The sequence below is a fragment of the Pyxicephalus adspersus genome, chromosome 2 (assembly GCF_032062135.1).
Source record: "Pyxicephalus adspersus chromosome 2, UCB_Pads_2.0, whole genome shotgun sequence".
NCBI lineage: Eukaryota > Metazoa > Chordata > Amphibia > Anura > Pyxicephalidae > Pyxicephalus > Pyxicephalus adspersus.
In genome coordinates, this window is record NC_092859.1 from 117,353,998 (window position 1) to 117,377,505 (window position 23,508).

Sequence of the window (23,508 nt, forward strand, 5' to 3'; positions counted from 1 at the left end):
TCACTCTTTTTGTATTGGGGATACTTGTCCCTGAGGTACAATGATCAAAATATTAACAGAACAAGTGAAGCGAAATCTTCCAATAACTATGCTCCTATGTTCCAAGAACAACTGTCTAAGAGGAAAATATTCCCTCTTTTTAAGAAATTTCCTCTAACTTTTGTGTTTAGAACCAAAAATGAATAGAAATTTCCTCATTGGCTAACAAATGGCAAAGAGTAGCCTTACTGGCCTTTACATCCAAAGCTAGAAATTTTTAATTTCCTGGTAATGAGGTGAGACAATTGCTCGCCATCTATTTCCTGTGAAATAGAAGCTTATGTAGATAAATAGTTTTTTGTGTAAATGCTGGGAAATGTAGTTTGTCATCTATTGTGCTTCCTACTTTGGGTGATGCATGTTTACACATAATTGAATAGAGATGTATTTTCAGCATACAAGCACATTTGGCCCATTAAACAGCTATTCTGTTCATCACTTTGCATTCGTATGCTGTTTGTATACACGTATTGCTATAAGATCTTGTTCTGTTCAGTTCTTGGGTTTTGTAGAATTGAGATAGAGGTAACTTTTAAAGAAACTTTTCCTGGTTTTTGCTAATCAAGTTTAGGGAACAGAAATGTTCCTGTTGGGGTTGCGTTTTTATCTAAACTAACAAGTTTGTTGTTTTATTACAGATCGAAGCTGGACAGTACTGCACTTTTGTTATATCTACGGATAGCTCTGTAAGAGCCTGTGGGAAAGGCAGCTATGGAAGGTTGGGTCTTGGAGACTCAAACAACCAGTCCACTCTAAAGAAACTAACCTTTGAGCCACACCGTTCCATCAAAAAAGTTTCTTCTTCGAAAGGATCTGATGGTCACACCTTGGCTTTTACCACTGAAGGAGAAGTTTTCAGCTGGGGTGATGGTGACTATGGCAAATTGGGACATGGAAATAGCTCCACCCAAAAATATCCAAAGCTCATTCAGGGGACACTGCAAGGAAAGGTAACAATCTGATCTCTAGAGTGGTTGGAAGATTTTGTTTATTCTTCACTGTAGCATTTGGTTTCCTCGTCATATTTGAACCTTATAGACCTATGGCATGTTTTCTGTCTTCTCAGGTTGTGGTATGTGTCTCAGCGGGTTATAGGCACAGTGCTGCTGTCACAGAAGACGGAGAACTCTACACATGGGGAGAGGGAGATTTTGGACGACTAGGTAATTTTGCTGAATAGTTAAATTAATTGAATTCCATACACATATTCCTGAAGCATACTCTTAAATTATTATTTAGTGAAAAAGTAACCTTTACAGATGGTAATATTAAATGTGGGGGCTGTTAGTTTGATAATCACCACTGATTTCAGTCTAGTAATCTAGTTAAAGTGGATCTTCCAGAGTAAAAGTAAGGTCTGCTTTATGTTGGTCTCTGCTATTTTATCACAAATTGCTTGAAAAAGAATTAAGTTTTGCCCTCTTGCATGAAAAAAAGAAAACTCCTTGAGCCCCTTTGCAAGGACTGAGAAGTGCATGCAAGCCCTCTTCCAGTGGAGTGCATTCTTGAATTCCAAACCTAACATTGGTGTGCACAACATAAATTAAGTAAGTCTACCTTTGTGTGTTTTAAACCTGGTGCCAATAAAGAGAATATATACATCATCGCATTGTTAAAAACAATTAGAGTGGAAAGCCATCTCTTTAAGCTACGTTATTATAAACTGACTGTCCCTTTCACTGAACACCACAGGGGGCAGTAGGAGAGTGTTTCCAAATCTACCTAGTCCTTTATACATGACCTATGATTTGATATAAAAAAAATAATTTTCTTTACTCTCATTCTGGTTTCCAAGTTTTCTTATCTTTTCTTTGTTGTATTCCTGATTTCAAAAAATGTGTTTTCTTTTAACAATGTTGCTTATTGTTATCTGAAGTATGTCAACTAGAGATTCTTTGCTTTTCACATGTCTAATTTCTAGAATAAAGAAAAATTAATGTGTTTATGTGTAATTGTTATTTGACTTTACTTTTAGGCCATGGAGACAGTAATAGCAGAAACATCCCTACTCTGGTAAAGGATATCAGTAATGTGGGTGAAGTGTCGTGTGGGAGTTCTCATACTATTGCATTGTCTAAAGATGGACGGACTGTGTGGTCTTTTGGTGGAGGAGATAATGGTATGTACTTACCTCTTTACTAAAAGCAATGTCAATGACAATATAATGTGTGCTATGTGTACTGAATAAGAATGTCTTTCTTAGGAAAGCTGGGCCATGGAGACACTAACAGGGTATATAAACCAAAGGTGGTGGAAGCACTGCAGGGAATGTTTACACGAAAAGTGTGTGCAGGTAGTCAATCATCACTGGCTTTGACATCTACTGGACAGGTATGGCTGGATATTGTGTTAGTAGATGTACTCATGATATACAATTCTATAGTTGTACTTTTTATCGATTTCCTAATTATACTTGCTAGTGTAATAAATTCCCACCTTCCATTGTCTTGTATTCAGGTCTATGCTTGGGGCTGTGGAGCCTGTTTGGGATGTGGATCTTCAGAAGCAACTGCCTTGCGACCTAAGCTAATTGAAGAGCTGGCTGCCACCAGAATAGTGGACATTTCGATCGGGGACAGCCATTGTCTTGCACTGTCACATGGTATGCAATGCATTTACAGAAAAGTGAGGTTCTTGGTATAAATTTCTTGTGTCAGAATAAATACAACTGCGCTGCATTTAGAAGGAAAATAATTCTGCAAGGTCCTTTAAATTTGAAAATACACTTAAATAAGCTGTGGTGACCATTAGGTGCCCTCTATATTAACTATATATAGAAAATAAAAAAATGCAGCAAGGTTTACCTTTTGTGAAGTGGACATTTAGGTTATATGGGGGATTGATCATTTGTGTTTATAAAAGTTTAGGATATTATTTTGCAAATAAAGTATGAAGTGTGAAAAAAAAGTTTAGAATATGTTATTTCTTTTTATCTGCATATGTAATGTGTAAACCATTCTGTCTTTTGTCTCTAGATAATGAGGTTTACGCATGGGGAAATAACTCAATGGGACAATGTGGACAGGGTAATTCAACTGGTCCTATTACTAAACCAAAAAAAGTCAGTGGACTGGATGGTGTGGCTATACAGCAGATTTCAGCAGGCACCTCGCACAGCTTAGCATGGACTGCTCTGCCCAGAGACAGGTAATTAGCCATGGTTCATATATAAGCTCATGATAATATATAATAAAACTGTGTTTGCTGGGGTGATTCACTGGCAATTGCAAGCAGAACTTTGCATGGTTTGCTCTTTCAGTTTTATAGAACATAATGTGTATTGTATGTTTGATGCCTTTATAGCAGTATGCTGTTTGTACAATTGATTCTACATTTACTGTGATCTAGATAAATTAGAACATTCACAGACTTGTTAAACTCAGATTACTAATGTAAACTGATTATAAAAACCAGACAGACTGAGATGCTACTGGGTTAAAACATTATTTCAAAAAATGTAATCTGCATGTAGTCTATTTTTCTGCCAAACATTTGGTTTGGATAATACTGCATGTTGAAATCGTGATGAAATTGTGTGAAAGAGCTTGAAAGTAAAAGGCATTGCAGACTCTTAATAGCCTAATAAGATATTTATAAGATATTTTATTCCATATAAGTACTCTTTTGAAAATGTTCTTTTTTCCCCATTATTTTGTTTTAACCTTTTAAGCCTTTGTACCTTTATAAAGACCCCTTTTTTCTTTCAATTATTTTTATCAGGGTATTTTTTAGTTAACCTCAAACACAAAGATTTAGTTTGAAACAAAATAAATTAGGTATAGTACAAACAGCGTCATGACTCCTTATGGACCAGAACAATTTCTGCATTTCTACTTTTAAATAGTAGTATCTATTGATAAGTGATAAATGTCTAATTAGGATAATAAAGCAATACATAAACTGTTACTCGGGGGAGCCTAAAGCTTCTTTTGGCAATATTATGCTAAAAAATAATTTTTTTTCCCTTCAAACTACAATAAAAATAAAAAAAAGGAATTAAAAAAAAAAAACAATTACTGCAAAGTATTATAATGTCTTTATGTAATTGTTATATAATTTTAAAATGAAAAAGGGCTCCTTAGTATAAAAACAGTATCTAAGGCTAGAGGGAAAAGCAGGAACAATCAATCTGTAACCCTAGCAGTGAATATGGATGGAAGAGACCCAAACTGCAGTGCTCTTTCCTATTTGATTTCCATTGTCTAAACTAGAATAAAAAATAAAACAAAAATGTTTTATTGCAGAAGGGACATAGCCTGTGTGTCCCTGATCACATATTGTGAAAGCAGAACTTTTGTTCCGCTTTAAGCTCATTTTACTGAGGCTTAATAAAATCTCATACAACATGAATATGCTTGTGCTGAGGTAACAGATGGATAATTACTTCCACTACTTTTGAGCCTGACAATTTTGCTTTAGTATCTGGGGTGAGAGGTCACTTTAGGTTTCACACTTTTATGTCAACTGGATAACCTCATCAGTTTCTAAATGATCACCGCAGTCACCTTTTTAAAAGGAAAGAGAACTACTGCAGAATTATTTAATTTGACACTTTAAAACACTCTCCGGAACTGAGGGAACAGTGAACAAAGTTCAAGCAGGTGACAGAATAGTAGCTGTCCGTTAATTTCAGACAAAGTAAAGATAAAGTGTTAAAATGTAAATACTAGGTAAGCCTACACGATTATGAATAAAAATACCCCCAATTATTTAGATTTAAAATACCAATAGTTATTTATACGAGTATGATAGTTGTGTCTATCAGTACTTCTAATACTACCCATTGTAACAGTTAAACAATAAAATGCAGCTTCTGTGTAGATTAATAAACCTGCATGTAGGTGCCTAGCGATCATAGAAACACAGCATCATTATTTTCATGTCGTGTACACTTGTAAAGAAAATGGTTATCTACACTTTGTGTCTGATGAATACACCATCTGTGTCACTAGGCTGGGTGAATAAATAGGCATGATGCAATATGAACGCTGTGTTATGTAAGGAGATTCCCAAGCTGCTCATATGAGATTCAGTTTACTTCTGCACTTCATTGTTGGGTGGTGTATCCCTCCCCATACTATATTGCTAATGTGGTAAAGTGTTTTATTAAGCTTTAGTTATAAATATTGTTGGTTGTGCAATATACATATCAAAGGCTAGCAATATCAACCACCTGCCAGACAATGGTGAATCTCCGATTGCAGAGTCTTACTGGAGACCATAAAATAGAATAGGTCCTAAAAAATGGTTTCCAAGTTATAGATAAGGTTTATGTTCAAGCTATTTTGTCATTTTGAAGTTGTTGGTAATGCCCACATTTGACGATTTAAAGAATTGAAAGTGTCAGTCAATGATCTAAAGATGGGAAGGGATGGAAATGGCGAGATGTGGTGGAGAATATAAGAAAATGTGGTAGATTCTGACCTGCTGCAGCTTCTAATGCAAAACCAACTGTGCATTGAAATCAGATTTAAAAAAAAATGTCAATACAGAAGAGATTCATTAATATTATTATTATTTTATATTATTATTACTACACAGTATTTATATAATGACAAAATATTACGCTGTGCTGTACACAGTCATGTCACTAGCTGTCCCTCAAAGGGGATCACAATCTAATGTCCCTATTATAGTCCATATGTCATTAACACAGTCTAAAGTAAATTTTTTTGGGTTAAAGCCAATTAATCTAACTGCATGTTTTTGGAATATGGGAGGAACCCACACAGACACGGGGAGAGCCTGCAAACTCCATACAGATAGTGCCCTGGCCGAGATTCGAACCTGGGACCCATCGCTGCAAAGGCCAGATTGCTAATCCTTAATTGTAATGATCAAATTTTTGCATACAAAAGCTAAATGTATCAGGTACTATTTCTACATTGTTTTAATTAATACTTCTATTTGTGAATAAATCCTAAAGAAAAGTATAAATTCATCACATTAGTACCTTTATGTGATTACAAGTGAAAAAAAATTCATATGTAGGGAAGATGGATCTCCGCCAGATTTTTTTTTAAAGAAATGTGCATAACCTGTTTTCATATTTAAATTTATATAAAGAAAAACTGGTACTAATCACTTAAAGCTTCTTGAATTGGGGTCCTTTGCTTTTAATAAAATGCATAATAAAGAAGATACTGGAGCATCGTGGAGCGGCATGAACCTAACACCTTTTACTCTATTCCCATACTGCATGACATCCCCCACCATTTTGTTACCCTAACGAAAAGTAGTGCATAACTCAAACCACAATGTACCAACAAAAGTCTGTGTGAGTGTTGATAGGTCAAAGATTTCATTGTAACGGCATCCGAGAACTAATAAATATATACTTCCTGTCTTGGTAACAGAAGGTGAGAGAGAGAGGAGGGATACCAAAAGATCAAAGGAATGTTAGAAAGCCTCCAAACAAAACAAGGAGTGGGAGTTCAGTATGAAATAATAGCTGATCTTGATTTGAACAAATGTGTAAATTGCAATTTTTCCATAGAAACAGTCTATATTAATGTTCTGCTGGGCTGTAGTGACACACTGTTAGATTGAATTGCTTTATTGTTGCTGTTTTTTTCAGACAAGTGGTGGCATGGCATCGTCCTTATTGTGTCGATCTGGAGGAAAGCACCTTTTTCCATTTAAGATCCTTCCTGGAACGATATTGTGAAAAAATCAACTGTGACGTCCCCCCTCTCCCCTTCCCATCCTCCAGGTACTATTGATGAAGCTGCTGTTTTGTTTTTTGTTTTTACAGTATACAATATGTAACTGTAATATGTAATTTTTTATATCTGTAGATTCTTTGTAGCAGTTTACTCCCAAAATAACATCAGAAGCACTAAGTTGTTGCCGTTTTTCTCTTAGAAGATTGGTTTACCTGTGTTACTTGCCCCGAGCGCCTGCTTTATTTTTACATGGGGAGCTGGGCTGGCCTAAACAAATAGTTCTGGTAAACAAGTGCTTCTGCTGTCTCCAACTTTTTGGGTGCATTGCTTCATAGTATCGTTAGTTGTAGAGTCGAGTAATTGCTTTTTTTACCAGCTTGTGTTTGTGTAAATGTTTAAATATCTGTAACCTGGCCACACTTACAATTTAACTTTGTGCTATATTTTTACCCGTCTCATTGCCTTTTCTTGCTTACATTTCACTTTCACTTTACATAAAACTAACTAGTGTATTTTCGTGCATTTTATCTCTTGAAGAGAACATCATAACTTCCTAAAGTTGTGTCTAAAGATGCTGTCCAACCATCTAGCCTTGGCTTTAGCAGGAGGAGTTGCTACAAGCATCTTAGGGCGCCAGGCTGGACCTCTGCGTAATTTACTTTTTCGCCTAATGGATGCCAGTGTACCAGATGAGATTCAAGAGGTGATGTTTGTTTTTATCCATTTTCATTCTTTCCAAATGTAATTAACATGACATTTATGTACACTGGTATTTGTTAATAACATTTAGGATATGATTGATATCGGGCAGTTGTACAAGACTAAGTACTCCTGTGTATTCCTTTCACCTATTAAAGCTTTGGCTTTAGAGACTTATTAATATTAAACAGGATTTATATAGCGCCAACATATTACGCCGCACAGTACAATTAATAGGGTTTGCAAATGACAGACAATTACAGACAGTGACACGGGGGGAGGAGAAGACCTTGCCCCGAAGAGCTCACAATCTAGGAGGTAGGGGAGTATTGCACTATAGGAGGGCTGAGATTTTTTGGGGTATAGAGACTTACAGTTGCTAATGCCTTTCAATTATTACATGGTGATGCCTCAAATTACCATTTCTATAATCTATTAATATATCTATGCAAATATGAACCGATCCATATATAAACTGAGGCATTTATTTTTATCAAAAAAAAAAAACTACATTGACTCGAGTATAAATCTAGGGTGTAAAATATGGCAGTCTGTTCTTACATTCAAAAACGGTAATATTAAATGTCAAGAAAATCAGTGTGAATAAATACATTAGGTTGTATTATGAAAACATTTATTTTAAGGGATAAAATAAAAATCCCATTTTTTACAGTTTAAAAAAGGGCAAACAGCTTGTTTAGACAAATTCAGTTCTAAGACATGTTACCAGAGTTTAAACCCAGATTCTTTTTCTGATGGGATTTTAACTGTAGCAACTACCTGAAGTTTGTGTAGCAAACTAAAAAAAAAAGTAATTTGTTACAAAATAATCAGGGAGACTCTGTCTCTCTAGTGTGATATACAGTTTATGTATGATATGATATGGCAAAGCACTTACACCAACCTTTTCAATCACAGGTTGTAATTGAGACTCTGTCTGTGGGTGCTACCATGCTGCTGCCTCCTTTGCGGGAAAGAATGGAGTTACTACATTCACTCTTGCCCCAGGGACCTGATAGATGGGAAAGCCTTTCCAAGGGCCAGGTATGTCATTTTTCCAGGGTATAGTTTCACTGTATAAATCTTTGCACTTAGGAAGTAGCTTTAGCAAGGAAATTTAGTGCCTTGTTTATCAAACTTATCCTCACCAACATTGCAGGTAACTTTATAAATGGCTAGTTTGTGCCAGTACTGTTAATGATGTGTTTTAATTACCCATATGCAGAATACTGAGCATGTTAAGACTTTAGGACTAATTTGGGGAAAAACCTATTTACCCTGTTTGACTAGGTTCTTAATATTTTATTTATATAGTTTTTGTACAGATTTTTGTTTCTTATTAAGAAATGGTATTTACCTGAATTTGAAAGGATTTTTTAAGTTCCATATTCCGATTAAAAAAATAATGCAATAATGCTTAATTATGTCTACTGTTCTCCTAGTTATTTGTATCATATCCCAGACAGTTAACAGTTAACAAATTCTCAGTTTACATTTATGATTTTAATGTATTCTTGGCCTGTGGAATGCAATAAAATTACATAGATTAGATCCAATGTTTGTCAGTATTTATCGAAATTAAAGGTAGTCACTAGCTCCTGAATAGAGCAGAATATATTAAGGGCACATGCTTATATTCTTCTCCAAAGTAGACATTTTGTCAAGAAATACCAAAGAAGCACACTGCACTGATTTAGTTCATTGGTAATCCCTGTTTTGTTACTCTGCATACTTGAATGCATAAAGTAAATAAATATATTGTCATAGTAAAAACAAAAAAAATGTTGATGTATGGAATTTCTTATAAAATGATTATATTGTTTCAGAGAATGCAACTGGACATCATTTTGACAAGCTTGCAGGATCACACACACGTGGCTTCCTTACTGGGATACAGCTCTCCTTCTGACTCCTCAGATAGCTCTTCTCTGCCTCTCTCTTATTGCTCCAGCTCTGACCCCAACTCCCAGAGCAGCCACCCTGACACTCACCTGGCAGAGATCTTGATGAAGACACTTCTGAGAAACTTGGGCTTCTACACGGTTAGATCACTTCTATGTTGTTCACTAATGTAATACTAAGCACATGTTTTTTAAATTGCTACAGACTTGTAATAAATATTTAAATGCTTTCATTTACCTATTGAAATATTAAAATATTTATCTAAGTTTTAATGTGATAAAACTATGTATTTGTAAAATCTGGGACAGGTTTAAAGATAACCATTCAGGAATATGCATTTGTAATAACACGGCTTTAACCCTTAGAGAAAAGCTGTTTAGTTGTATTTTCTCCATGTCATTAGAGCAAGGCTGGCTATAAATTATACAATGTTTTTGTACATCCTCTCTATGTCTATCAACAGCTATTGAGCGCAAGGGCCTGGATGATATGATGTTTATCAACTAAATAGTTTTGGTTTACCTTGGATTTTGGTGACTCTAAAGGAGGTTGTACAATTAGATTGTATATGGTATAGCCAGCATCTGACTACAATACCATGTGCACTTAGATGTAATGGCTAAAAAATATCAAACACTGTGGCAGTGGGCATTATTGTAGTGATATGTTGGTTCTGCCTGACTCCTCCCATGAGCCAGTGCAGAATAGTAATAAAAAAAAAAAAAAAAAAAAAAGGATGGTCATGTGACACCCTCCTCTTTTTATTTCTTCATATTTAGGATAGAAAGCCACCAAACAAAAAAATATAAATTGGTGCATGCTGGAGCTCTGTTTTCATTGAACAAATTGCTTAGAACCAGCTAAATTAGGTTTGATGCTAGTTCGCAATCTTACCCTTATACTTTGACACCGTTTCATACTTTCATACTGTTTTATAATGTGTATTTGAGACTTCCAGAGAGCATTTTTGCTACACTGATGTAATCCTAAAATATCCTTGTAAAGGATTATGGAGGCTGTTTTTTCACCAGAAAGAGTAATACTAATGATTTATTCTCTTTTAGGATCAAGCTTTTGGTGAGTTGGAGAAAAACAGTGATAAATTAATTGTGGGAGCTTCTTCTTCAGAGAACAGTCAACCGGCCCATCTTCATGAGCTGCTATGCTCTTTGCAGAAACAGCTGCTGGCTTATTGCCACACAAACAATATAAGTGAGGTATGTATCACTGCTAAGTGCAGTAGCTGGTGTAATTCTTCCATGCATTGTATTAATGAAGAAGTAGGTTTGTAATTATTGCCATTGGAGATGCTTTGGTTTTATATTGTGCATATACTGTATATAATCAAGGACATTCTAAAGACAAAGGACTTTAGGAAGTATGACCTAAACTAGAACAGCTCAATATATTGACAGATAAATTAAAACTGATGAATGTCTGATTACTTTTTTTTCCTACATGTTTGGAATTTACTGTCATAATAAAAAACCTAAATGTTTAAATATAAAGAGAGGACAGACCTAACAAACCACTTTTTCTCCATGAACAGTTTAAAAATAGAAGGAAAAAGCAGTGTACCTCCATATTAAAGTTTAAAGCTCATATAAGTTCCAGGGGTCAAGTGATTATAGAGTGAGAACAGGTGAAGGGTAAAGCTACGTACACACTTCCAATTATTATCGTTGGAAGACGAACGATCCTGCACGATATCTACGAACGATCGTATAGCACCGATCCTGCACATAGAGATAACGACACGATCGTTCGTAGATATTGTACACACAATAGATACGATCGTTTGAGCGATAGAGGAACTATGTGCACAACAGGAAAGTGAACGAACGTTCATTCATTACGCATGCTCAGACCATGGACGATCAACGAACGATCGTACACACGAACGATGTTCAACGATCGTCGTCCAATCCGATCCGCCGGTCCGGTCGTTCGTTTCCAACGACTTTCCTCGTTCGTCGACGTCGTTGGTTACTTTTTTTACGAACGATTTTTGCCCAATCGATCGTTCGTCGTTCGTTTTGAACGATAAAAATTGGAAGTGTGTACGCACCTTAAGAGTATTCCAAGATATTTGTTTTTTTGTTTTAGATATCAGAAGAGATTACTGTGAATAAATTACAACTGGTCAAGTTCTGTATTATTATTATGTAAAATAGTCAAAGAACAACCTTCCTTCTTATTAAGTCACTGTAAAACAAAGATATAATGGAAAAACTGTAAGGGGTTTTTAAGTAAGAGGAAGTGTAATTTTTATTTGTATCTGGTCTCCTAGGGGAACTACATTTTCCTATCGAACTACAAGGAAATATTATTTTCAAATTCTTTATCTGCATAAATGCACATTAATTTTAGTGTTATTCTCTGTTTGCAGAACTCCAGCAGTGTGGCATTACTTCACAAACATCTCCAGCTCCTTCTGCCTCATGCTACAGACATCTATTCACGCTCTGTCACTTTGCTGAGGGAAAGTCCATGCAATGGAAGTGTGGGAGAGAAACTGCGTGGTATGTGATACTTCAGCTGTAGGAGTTAACTAGGAGTTTGTATTGTTACAGTATAAAGAATTTGTCAACATGCAGTATTCCACTATTTATCTATTTATCCCCTTTATTTATTTTTTTCTTTATGCAGATGTAATCTATGTTTCTGCAGCAGGCAGTATGCTTTGTCAGCTCATAAACTCATTGCTGTTACTGCCTGTGTCTGTGGCCAGACCTCTTCTCAGCTATCTACTGGACCTGCTTCCTCCACTCGATCGTCTCAATAGATTGTTACCTGCAGCTTCTCTTTTGGAAGATCAGGAATTACAGTGGCCCCTTCATGGTAAATTGGAATCTTATCAATATATATAGGATTTACAGGGTTGTAAAATAGGGTAATGTTGGGCTGAAACCTTTCTGGACAGTTGGGTTAGATATGTGTATCTATAGTAAACAGAAAAAAAGTTTCATTTAATTTATCTCTGTTTGCATGACTGAAATCAATCCCCTTCTCTTATTTTACAGGAGGACCGGAACAAGTGGACCCTGCAGGAGTATTGTTGCCTGCCCCAGCTCAGTCTTGGGTGTGGCTAGTGGATTTGGAACGAACTGTTACACTGTTGATTGGATGCTGTTTGGGGGGCATGCTGCAAGGATCCCCCACATCACCAGAGGAACAGGACACTGCCTACTGGTTAAAGACTCCTTTATTTGGGAATGGAATTGAGATGGATGTTCCTCAGCTGGGTAAGTCTGTGTGGAAGAAACTAAATAGCCTGATGAGTAATAACACAACCCTGTTTCAAAAAATATTAAAAAAATACAATTTATATAAAAATTTTTTAGTCTTTAAAACACTCATGCTTGTATACACTCCTATAAATTCAGTTAAAGTGGTATGTATGTATGGTGTGTAGACACTTATAAATGCCTAGAAATTGTTCCATTGGTTTTTATTAGAAGCATTTAAAATCGCTTTCAAAGGCGATGTGTTTTATAGGCAGTTTTAGGATTCTATAAGCATTTACAAGCAGTTAAAACATTTAAAAAGCAGTAAGACAGTTCTCCAATGCTCAAAACCATAAAGCCCACAAACACCCTGCTGTAGACTGGCCATGGGAATTTCGAACATGGGTGTTTAAATAGTGCATTTATACGCTAGGGAAACAATCTGTGTAGCGTAAGCCTTAACTGAAAATGGTACAAAGAAAGCATATTAGTCCTGGAAATTTGGGGCAGGTGCATGTTTACCACTGTTTTACATAATCAAGGAAAGATTGTTTTACCATTCACATTCTTTTATTATCACTGTGTACATATATGGGAATGGAAAAAACCATTTGCTGTATTTTTGAAAGTGAAATGAAATGTCCTTGCCTGATTAAGGCTTTCAGCAGCTGAACTGAAAGCTAATGTGCTTTTTACATGCCTTTTCCGTAAAAGACGTTGTTTGGAAGGCAGGGTATATTGTTAAAAACCTATATATTGTTGTTCAGCATTAATAGTGACTTCCAAGTTGGAAAAGTTGAGTGTATTGACAGAGACTCATTTTTTTTCCCAATTTTTTTTTTACATACATTGCTGGCATCAAATTTAAAATGATCACACATATTTCAGGAAAAAATACTATTTCTCAGCTTTAACATTTAGGGTTGAACGCAAATAAATGGATTTATTTTTATTTACATTTTACACAGCATCACAATGGGAAATGGGGTTGAAAAAGACAATTTACAACAATGAGAATTTTTTTTTTTATTATGCAAGTTCAAACATATCAACACAAATATAAAATATATAGATAGACAGAAGGAAACAAAGAAGGAATCAAAGGGAATAAAACCGTGTAGGTTACATAAATGAGCAATGGTGGCATTGAAACAAGATATATGTCCATGTCCATAAGTGGAAACTCAGGTGTTTCAGATCTCAAAAACACAGTGAGCAAGAGAACCAAATAAAACCATACATTCTTCTGCACATACCAATGGTGGTCGTGTCCATTGTAATAATAATAAAAAAACAACTTCAGAATAAGTAGCACAATCCCATATATATCACTGAGGATAAACAGAAATACAATGATCACAAGACAAAAATAATAAAAGGAAAGAAACTATAATGAAATTAACTGAATACGACCTTGGGAGGGAAAGAAGGGGGGGAGCAATGAAAGACTACTGACCCAAACAATCAGGTCTTTGTTACTTTCCTAAACTTGTAACTGAGAGTAGTAGGCATCCCTGCTTTCCCAGATCCGTTCAAATTTATCAACATTGTTTTCGAGAAGAGCAGTAAGATACTACATCAAATGGACTTCATGAATGCGAGTATATAAGTCCTCCATAGAGGAAGGCAAAGTGGATTTCCACTTGGCTGAGATCAAGGTGCGGGCCGCTAGCAAAATATGGGTAGGTTTGTAGGTAAATTTGGGGAGACCTGTAAAGGGCAATCCCAAAAGATGAGTAAGCGGGTCTAGTAAAATCTGTTGTTGGGTCACCTCTCTTAGTAACATTTTGACTCCTTCCCAGTAACTCTGAATAATGGGGCAAAACCAAAAAATATGTTCCAAAATTGCCCTCTGGGTCTTGCATCGCCAGCAGATGGGGTCCACAGTTGGGAACAATCTATGCAGTATATCTGACATGTGGTACCACCGAAATATGATTTTATATAAATTCTCTTTGTAGAGTGTGCATATAGAACTTTTGTGTGCCGCTTCCCAGATCTCTGACCACTCATCTCGCTCCAGGGTTTGGCCCAGTATAGCTTCCCAGGTACTCGTATATACAAATTTGCCAGAGGCTGTCTGCGTTGACATGTGAAGGAGACGGTAGATGGAGGAAATGAGACCCTTGGAATATGGACTATCCACACATATTCTCTCAAAAGAAGTGACCTCAGGGAACCTGGGCGACTGATAAAGGGAGAGAACATAATGTCAAATTTGCAAATATGCAAGGAAGGATGTTTTGCAGAAGTTCAAATTTAGCTTTAAGTCCTGAGAAAGAGAATGGTCTCTTCTCTACAGGGTGCAGAATATTCCTAAGATAAAATAGCTCCTCATCTCTCTAGGGTTGCCACATTGCCCTGGAGAGACTGTCAGGTATTAGAGGAGTGTGGATAATAAATTTCAGTACCAAGGCTGGGGAGGAGAGACCATATTTAATCTTGTAGGTCCACCACAGGTTCAAATCATTCTTTTCTTTCAGATAAGTGTATGAGTGCTCTGCTGGAAGTGTCTCTCTCTGCAAATGAGGAACAGAAGACCTTTGATTATAAGCTGAGACCAGATGTTTCCATCTTGGTGGATCTGGCAGTTGGTTCTACTAAGGAGCCAGCACGCAGCCTGTGGATCAGTTTGCAGGATTACGCTCTTAGTAAAGGTAACTGGTTAGCGATGGGGCAAGTAGAATTCATAATATTTGTCAGGATCTAATCCTTTTTTTACCTTTACCAGACTGGGACAGCGCCTCTGTTAGTAATGAATCACTGTTGGACACAGTCTCACGCTTTGTTCTAGCCGCACTGCTGAAACATACAGGCCTTCTCTCCCAAGCCAGTGGAGAGAGCAGGTAAGGTCTTCACAATAGTGAATGGTAAAAATTACTTGTCCTTACCTAATGTTGACACATACAGGGATAACTGTTTTTGCATTCACATGCTGAGCAGTATCAAACAATTTTCATATTAGTTGATATGTGGTTTCATGGAGCAGCAAAAATTTCTTTTTTGATTAAATTAACAAAATAATAGAACCTGAAGTTGCTGTACAGCTGTTTAATATTGACAGCAAGCTTTTATGTTACAAGTGAGCTTCAGCAACTACACCTGCAACAATTCTGCATAGTAGAGAGGATACCTCTCAATACATAGATATATTCCTTCGCAAGTTTTCCACCTAACAATTGCCAGACACCATACATTACAAGCCATATATGGGGATGAAGTAATTTTCAACTGCTCGGTTTTGCATGCTTTTTTTTATTTTTCTGGTGCTTATGTAGTTGCTTGTGAGTGTTTCTTGCTCCAAAGTAAATAGTCATACTGTTCACATTCCTCATTGTAGCCATTACCGTATTCTCTCTTGCCATGTACCACTAATTCTTGTATATATATGTGTGTGCAGAAGAAGACATAAGTGTATGAATCTGGAGAGAAGGTGGCAGTTAAGTTACTTTGTGTTATAAATGCTTTTCCCAGTACTACTATTGTGCATAATTTAGGTAGTGTGCTACAAGAAAATCATTTAAAAAGTTTCCTGTTGTAAGCTTGATTTGCCTTCCTACTCTGCCTTAGATATCAGCCAGGGAAATCTCTAGCAGAGGTATTCCGCTCTGTGTACAAGGTCAGAAGTAGACTACTTGCTTGCAAGAACATGGAACTCATCCAAACTCGCTCCTCATCCAGGGAGAGATGGGTAAGTTGTTAAGTGTATGCAACTTTAGTGGAATTTTTTTCCCAGACATAACCTAATGTTAGGACAAGAACTGTAATATTTAAAAAAAAATGAGTGTATACAAATAAATGTTAGATTGTCCATGTATTTTTTTATGGTCACAAAGCTTATAAACCAGTTTATCAACCATTTAGTCTTTAGTGGTTATTTTAATTTTTATTGTAAATTACTTAATCATACATTAGCTTTCATGCATTGATGGCAGTTTTTGTGTTTTTTTTGTTTTTGTTTTTTTTGCAATGTTCTTACTACCTTTAGATATTGTAAAATGTAGTTGAATTATTCAGTCTAAGCTGAATATATATCAGGAAACAGCATTTAACTAAACTAAACTGTTTTTCTAAATGCCAGTATGTTTTTTGCTTCTTGCTTTGGCTTTCATGACTATCAGAGAGTTGTGTTGTAGATCAACTATCATGCTGACAAGGTTTGTACATTTTTGGGCAGGTTTCTGAGAACCAAGAGTCAGCAGAGCTAGGCTCCCAGGAAAACTCTTTTACAAGAACCATAGATGAAGAAGCTGAGATGGAGGAGCAAGCAGAGAGGGAGAGAGAAGAGGGCCACCCTGAGCAGGAAGAAGATGATGACGACCGTGAACATGAGCTTCTTACTGCTGGCAGTGAGTATTTCATAGACTAGGGCTGTGAAGACATTAGTTGCTTTGTACTGGAGGTGAGCTGACAGGTGAAACAAATTTTTGTGATTTTACTTGAATATTTACAGTAAGAACATTTTTACACAACAATTAAAAATAATTGCTGTGATTTCACCTGCTTACAACTCACATTGTTCCCTTTCCCCAAAAGTAATTTTTCCCATAATATAGTGTGCTGCTCTGGAGTCATTTCTGACATTGCCGCAGCACTCTATGCGGCATATCCAAACTTGGAATTTGAGCTTATATGTGTAACGTTGTTACATTATGGTACAATATTTTTAAACCTTTGTGTATGCAATGTTCAATTTAGCCAGACAAATGAAGAAATTATTAAGGCTTCAATTACTGAAGATCATTAGACTGAAATGTTGCAACTTTTGAATTGACTTTGTTATCAAGCCCCTTCTTCTAAATGTATGACTTAAATTTTAATTCTTATGTTATACTTGAAAATCTGCAGATGCAGAGATTATGTTGGAAAAAACTTCTTGAGTATTTCTGAAGTAAAATAATTAGCACTGGAGTCCTTGGTACCATTTTTTCTTTTTCCCAGAGCAAATGCGGAATTTTTGGTTTAATGGATTTTTGTATAACCTTGCCTGATCTTTAAATGACATGAGCATCAGAAAAAGGCAAATAAAATGAAATACTTTATAGGATTCATTTTCTTTCAGTATATAACATTTTCTTTAGGATTTGCATTTTAAAGGCATCTTTGTGTACTTCTTCAATTGTATACCATATTTGTCAGCCTATTTGTTACCTGTATATATCTATTAACTAAGGGAGCTACAATGTGACAGGAGCTACATTAACTGTTCCAATTTGATGGTATGAATATAATAATACAATCACTTACTATTCCGTTCCAGATTCTTTGAATGATCATAAAAGTCACTCCAGGTCATTGATGTTACTGGTTTTACTGCTCTCCTGTCCTAAGCTCCCTTCCTGTCTCTCTTGTGTTGCACCTTACAGAAATATTTCAATGTTTCCTATCAGCCCGTGAGGTGGCGCGCAGCCGGGAACGAGACAGAGTAAACCTGGGCTTAACCGTGGGCTCTGGCGCAAGCACTAGAGCGGAGGAGCATTCTACACAGTTGGTGCAGGGAAGAAGAGACAGTGGACATCTCGCAGAAGGACAAGATCTTTATACCTCAGCTTGTAACTCTGTCATTCACCGCTGTGCTCTTCTTCTTCTTGGGGTGAGCCCAGTAATTGACCTTCTAGAAACTCCAGCAGAGGACCTTCAGCAGCAAGTTTCATCAGCAGGCTCCCAAGAGGCTGCTGCAGCTATGACCAGGTAACAGTCTCTGAATCTATAGTTTTAATAGAGATAAAAATTTACAAAAACTGCCTGACTGCCTAGACAGCACAGAAATCCAAATTAGGAAAAGGTTACTTCTACTCTCACGTTGGGTCCCTTAGTACCAACTGAATATCCATTAAATTTCACAATCTACCTTAGTATTGTTGCTGACCATGTCCATCCTTTATAACCGCAGAGTACCCAGGATAACAAGCTTAAATCGCCTAAAACTGGTTTCTTGAACATGGCAGTGAGTTCACTGTACTCAAATAGCCTTCACACTCAGATTCAAATCCAATAGTTCAACATTGGGAGGTGGGGGAATGGGAGATTAACAGCATACCTGTTTAAGTGCTGCAACTGTGAGATGCTGTCATATCAGTATGGACCTTAATTCCAGTAGGAATGTTCTTTGCACATTGTTCGATCAATACCACAAAGGATAACAACAGTTCCAAAGACAAAAAGAATCCAACCTGGTACTAGCGAGTTGTACATAATAAATTAGCTGATAAGTGTTTACATGATTGTTTTTTGTACCTTTATATAACTGATATTACAAATGGGATTCAGTGTTAGTTTTATTAGGCCAAATGAGTAAATAGTAGAAATGTATTGTTAGGCTTTAAATATACTTTTATAAAAGGTAGACTATTGCATCCACTAATGCCAAAGGTAATACTACAAGTGGACCGAAAGTTACTGGTTTTAATGTTACCTTCTGACTTATTTTCAATTTTATTGGTAATTGTAACCATTTTCTTCATTTTAATGTCTTGTCTTTATCTGTTTAAAACAGAAGTGAAAGTCTTACAGCAGAAAGGAGGTCGGTTCATTCACACCCGAACTACAGACTTATTAAGTCCAGGAGTGAGTCCGATCTTTCTCAGCCCGAATCTGATGAAGAGGGGTATGCTCTGGTGAGTGCATTAGATTTGAAAATTGGTTAACTTGCAATTCTGAGCTTCCGTTTATGAAGCATTTCATCCCAGGCCCAGAAACTGTATTGCACCAGAATATGGCAAGACACCTTCAGTTTAGGATTTGGGAGTTGCATGTGGGTTTAACCTCCCTGGCGGTCTCATTATATAAGTATTTTTAAATGTCAAAGCAGTACATTTAAAAATACTTATTTTAAAAAATAAGCCGCATGCTGGCTTGTATAATACCCACCCGGCAACTGCGTCCCCTGGTCTGACATCCTCAACGGTCACAGGCAGGGGATGCAGATGCCGGGCACCGCTGGAGGACGCCGCAGGCACGTGGAGACCAGATAAGATTTCCAATTCCACCACTTGGGAATACCGCCATATAGGTTAAAATACCAAAATTTCATACACATCATGCAGAATGTCAGAGGGTGAAGCCTAGTTTGGGCTGCTTTCGTGCCTCATGACCTGGATTGATATCAGAAAGAGAACAAATTGTAGTTGTGACTTGTGCAGTCCTTATATTTGGCCTTGATACATTTTTTTTAAAAATTACTATAAAAGGAGCACATTACATATACTGTATTACCCACTTTAGCTCCCACACCTGTACACTCATTGTGGACCAGAACATTTTTAAAATTTCCTTTCTGGGAAAACAAGGTTTTCTTTTGGCAATATTTCCTAGCAAACATTTGAGTGTGTGTGGCTTGTGGCCTTTCCAGATGAAATAGAAAATTGAGTGTGGGGGCATATGACAGTCTAATATCATAGTATGTAACTGTGCAAATATCAGGTCTTCGTGATTCTTAAAACTGTTTTTTCTTTTAGTGAGAAGCTTTGATGGCATAAGTACAAGCAAGTTTCACGGGCTGTCATTTTTGTTTCTCCAGGGAAAATCAGTAAAGGACATTCACACTTCTCCCCCACTGTTTGTGACATCTCAGTGTGAATGTCCTTTGCTAAGATTGAGATGAAGAATCGCCAAGGGAGAATCCTAGTTTAGGCTGCTTTTTTGGCTCATGGAAAGCTTGATATAATACAATAAACAATGAATTTAGAAAAGTATCATCATTTTTTCAAGGAGAATATATGGGTTGTGGTCTGCCACCTGGAACATAATTGAAGTTTGATGTAGCAAGATAATAACCCAAAACAGAGTAAATAAACAGAATGCCATAAACAGTTGTCCTTTACAGATCACAGATTTTTCTAAATGTTCAAGTAACCAACTAGGTTGTGTTGAAAGCTATTATGAAGGGTTGTCAGGCCCTATTTTTCACAATTGCAGTTGCAGGTGCTCTGTACAGTTTGAGTCTCTTTGGTTTGCAAATTTTCTCTACCAACATGAAGATGTATATTTTTTATCTGTGTAATAGTGTATTTTAATCTCAAAATATTACCTTTTTTTTTAAAAGAGAGACTGATTCTGTTTATTTTTGTCAATTTTTTTTTTTATACATTATCAGTATTAGTTATGTGTGTTGAAAATAGTAGAAATAAAGCTTTGTAACGTGTATATTTTAGAGTGGAAGGCAGAACACAGACTCCGACCTTGCATCACATAGGAAAAGAGGTGAGCCATATTTAACTGTATTTCTGTAGAGATAATGGCATTCTGTACTGTAGTTCCTCTGTTTATACCTCTGCATGATTTCCAGTAAAAGCTGTAATGGCATTAATTTTCCTGATTTAAGCAGTGCGTTTTACTAGAATCTTTGAAAATAGATCAGACACTTTAAGGGCCTACAAGTGCCATTTTCAATAATGTACTTTTTTGGGAGAAAGTTAGTGTATGGGAATATCTGACACTTTTAATAGTAAATTTTAATAAGCATATAAATCTTTTTAGATATTAGTTCAGAGGTTTTTTTTATGCTCCGTTGCCTGAAACAAATTTTTTTGTTCATTCCATGTACTGTAGGTAAAGTCTAAAGTACAGTAGAAGTGTTTTTAAAATAAACCTGTCTCAAACCTGCTAAAATGGTAGTGGTACTTTCCGCCTCCTAATTCTAATAATTGTTTAATATAATAGTTGGGCTCAATACCGGTAGGAAAAAATTAGAAAATCGATTTTTACATGAATAGTCAGGATTTGCATGTATCTGTATTTTTTTTTCTCTCTTCTGGATTCACTTATCGGTTTTCTTGCTTTATTAATGTCTACTTAGGCATTTTGTCATTCTCTGCTGATTTACCCAGGTTTGTGAAAGGTTTCTTTCAAAGAAAATATAATATTTGACCAATAAACCATCTACAGTCAGTGTCTGGTTTACTCCTACAGGTCTATTGATAAAGCAGGGAATGTTTCAGTGAATGTCAAGTTCACCGCTTTATAAATCCCTAGTAATAACTCCCTATTCTACATTACATTAGAAGTTTGCAGGCACATACATTGACTAAAGAAAAGTGGAAGCTTCGTTCTCCTGCAAAACTTTGTACCTTTTATTGTCTCTGGGATGATTCCATGGCTGGATCCAGTCAAATTAATGACTGGAATCTGAATGTTTTAATTGGTTGCTGTAGGTCCCACTGGTCACAGACAATTACTTATAAAAGGCTTACTGCAGTTTTACACTTCTTGGTAGCCGCAGGTACTGCTCAGGGAAGATCCTGCTCTTATATCATGAGGGGAACACAAAAGAGTATGCAAGCACAATTACCTTTCTCAAGTCCTAGAAATCCATTTTAGCATAAATAAACATACATGCATAACAAAATAACAAGCTATTAGGTGTAAGCCCAACTTCCCTTCCCTTTCTTCTTTGTGTCTGCTTAAAAAAAAATCCTTTCATTTTTTCTGCAACACTGGCTTTTAGTCCACTTGTCCCCTCATGGCCTCTTGAGCCCCAGGAAAAAGAAGATCGCCAAGCAAGTACTTAACGGCATGTTCCCCTTTTCTCCTTGTCTACTTGCTTTTCAGCTGGCTATTGCCTTTTCATACTACAGTTTGATATATTCATTGTATGAGCTCACTGTGCTTTGGCCTGCAACAAAGGACATCCATTTTATTATCCACTTTATAGGCACATGCCTGAAAAGCATCAGTGCTAAGAAGCTGAGCAATTTATTCATGTTAGTATCTGCAGTAAGTGAAAGTGCTGTTCAGTATAATGATGAGTATGTACTATTAAATGTTAAAATTTGGAGAAACATATATTTAGCTTATCTAACCTGTTTCTTTGCTTTTAATTTGTCTGCAGGACACCTAGGAGACCTAGAAGAACTTAATATTGTGATTTAGGTTAATTTACCTATAGATGTACTCTGCATCATTATACCTAAAGCATACTCACTTCACAATATAGCTTTAAAGAAACAAACTGTATCAGTGATAAGGTATCAGGCCTTCCTAAATATCACCTTCTTTTCTCTACAGTGTCACCATTGGACCCTCCTATTAGTGATTCCTGGGCCCGCCTAAAGCAGAGTCGGGATTGGTTGTGTGCTTCTGCATGTGCCTTTGATCCAGATTCCGAGAGTGGCAAAGCACTCGGTGTGTACACAATAATAGAGAATGTACTGAGCTTTGTAAGTGGCGATGTGGGTAGTGCTCCTGGCTTTAAAGAGCCTGAAGAAGGCATGTCCAGCTCTCCCCAGGCCTGTGTCATTGCAATGGAACAACAACAACTACGAGCTGAGGTATTTTATTTACTTAAAATCTGTTAACATGAGAGACAGAAATATAATGTGTAAGATTCACTAAAATTTATATATAACCTGAAACTGCATAAATATGTTGTCCATTTGTTGCTTTCTAATGTTGTCCAAGTGAAATAAAGATAATTGTCTGTAACAAATGATAACATATCAACCATTGGTGATCTTGTGCATTAAAAAAAAAGAGCATTTCTAGGCAACAAGTGAATTACCCCTAATGATGCAGTCTAGCAAACACTGCGGCCATCCTAAAGTCAAAAATCTTGTGGTATCTGGCACTTTAGATGATGACAATGCAAGCATTCTTATCATCTAAAAGAAAACTAGATTCCTCTGACCAGGCTATTTTCTTCCATTGCTCCATGGTCCATTTGTGATGCTGACATGACTGTGGTAGGTGGTTCCTGTGGTCGACTGGGATCGGCACGAGCACTGGTAGAAGCCTATATGCATAAAGTTGCAATTCACTGTGTGTTCTAGTACAGTTTCTTTGCATTGTGTGCAATATTAGCACTCTAAGGTGTTTTCCTTGGACTCATTTTGCTAGGTTTGTATCCCTGATTTCAGGAAATGAACCTCCCATTTTTTTTCTCCTTCCAATGATCCTTCCTTCCTGATCAGTATATGCTTGTGTGTCTGCTCTTAAAAGGAAAATATAAATATATTTTCTATGAGCACATATTTTATGGT

At 36.5% G+C, this 23,508-nt stretch overlaps 1 protein-coding gene across 8 annotated transcripts in view; it reads left to right on the forward strand.

The window, feature by feature from the left end:
• The window catches only part of HERC1 (HECT and RLD domain containing E3 ubiquitin protein ligase family member 1), an 89,437-nt gene that overhangs the window by 26,444 nt on the left and 39,485 nt on the right, over positions 1-23,508 (forward strand). For 7 of the 8 annotated variants that reach the window (XM_072402066.1, XM_072402072.1, XM_072402073.1 and 4 more), the window contains exons 6-27: positions 678-989; positions 1,106-1,202; positions 2,015-2,158; positions 2,243-2,370; positions 2,497-2,641; positions 3,015-3,186; positions 6,617-6,751; positions 7,242-7,407; positions 8,322-8,447; positions 9,230-9,445; positions 10,370-10,522; positions 11,695-11,827; positions 11,955-12,146; positions 12,329-12,550; positions 15,016-15,189; positions 15,264-15,378; positions 16,103-16,223; positions 16,710-16,881; positions 17,899-18,223; positions 19,029-19,149; positions 20,686-20,734; positions 22,538-22,800. In XM_072402066.1, coding sequence (XP_072258167.1) covers positions 678-989; positions 1,106-1,202; positions 2,015-2,158; positions 2,243-2,370; positions 2,497-2,641; positions 3,015-3,186; positions 6,617-6,751; positions 7,242-7,407; positions 8,322-8,447; positions 9,230-9,445; positions 10,370-10,522; positions 11,695-11,827; positions 11,955-12,146; positions 12,329-12,550; positions 15,016-15,189; positions 15,264-15,378; positions 16,103-16,223; positions 16,710-16,881; positions 17,899-18,223; positions 19,029-19,149; positions 20,686-20,734; positions 22,538-22,800 — 3,681 coding nt within the window. The remainder of the gene's footprint in view (positions 1-677; positions 990-1,105; positions 1,203-2,014; positions 2,159-2,242; positions 2,371-2,496; positions 2,642-3,014; positions 3,187-6,616; positions 6,752-7,241; positions 7,408-8,321; positions 8,448-9,229; positions 9,446-10,369; positions 10,523-11,694; positions 11,828-11,954; positions 12,147-12,328; positions 12,551-15,015; positions 15,190-15,263; positions 15,379-16,102; positions 16,224-16,709; positions 16,882-17,898; positions 18,224-19,028; positions 19,150-20,685; positions 20,735-22,537; positions 22,801-23,508) is intronic. The other variant, XM_072402074.1, reaches the window with a different exon arrangement.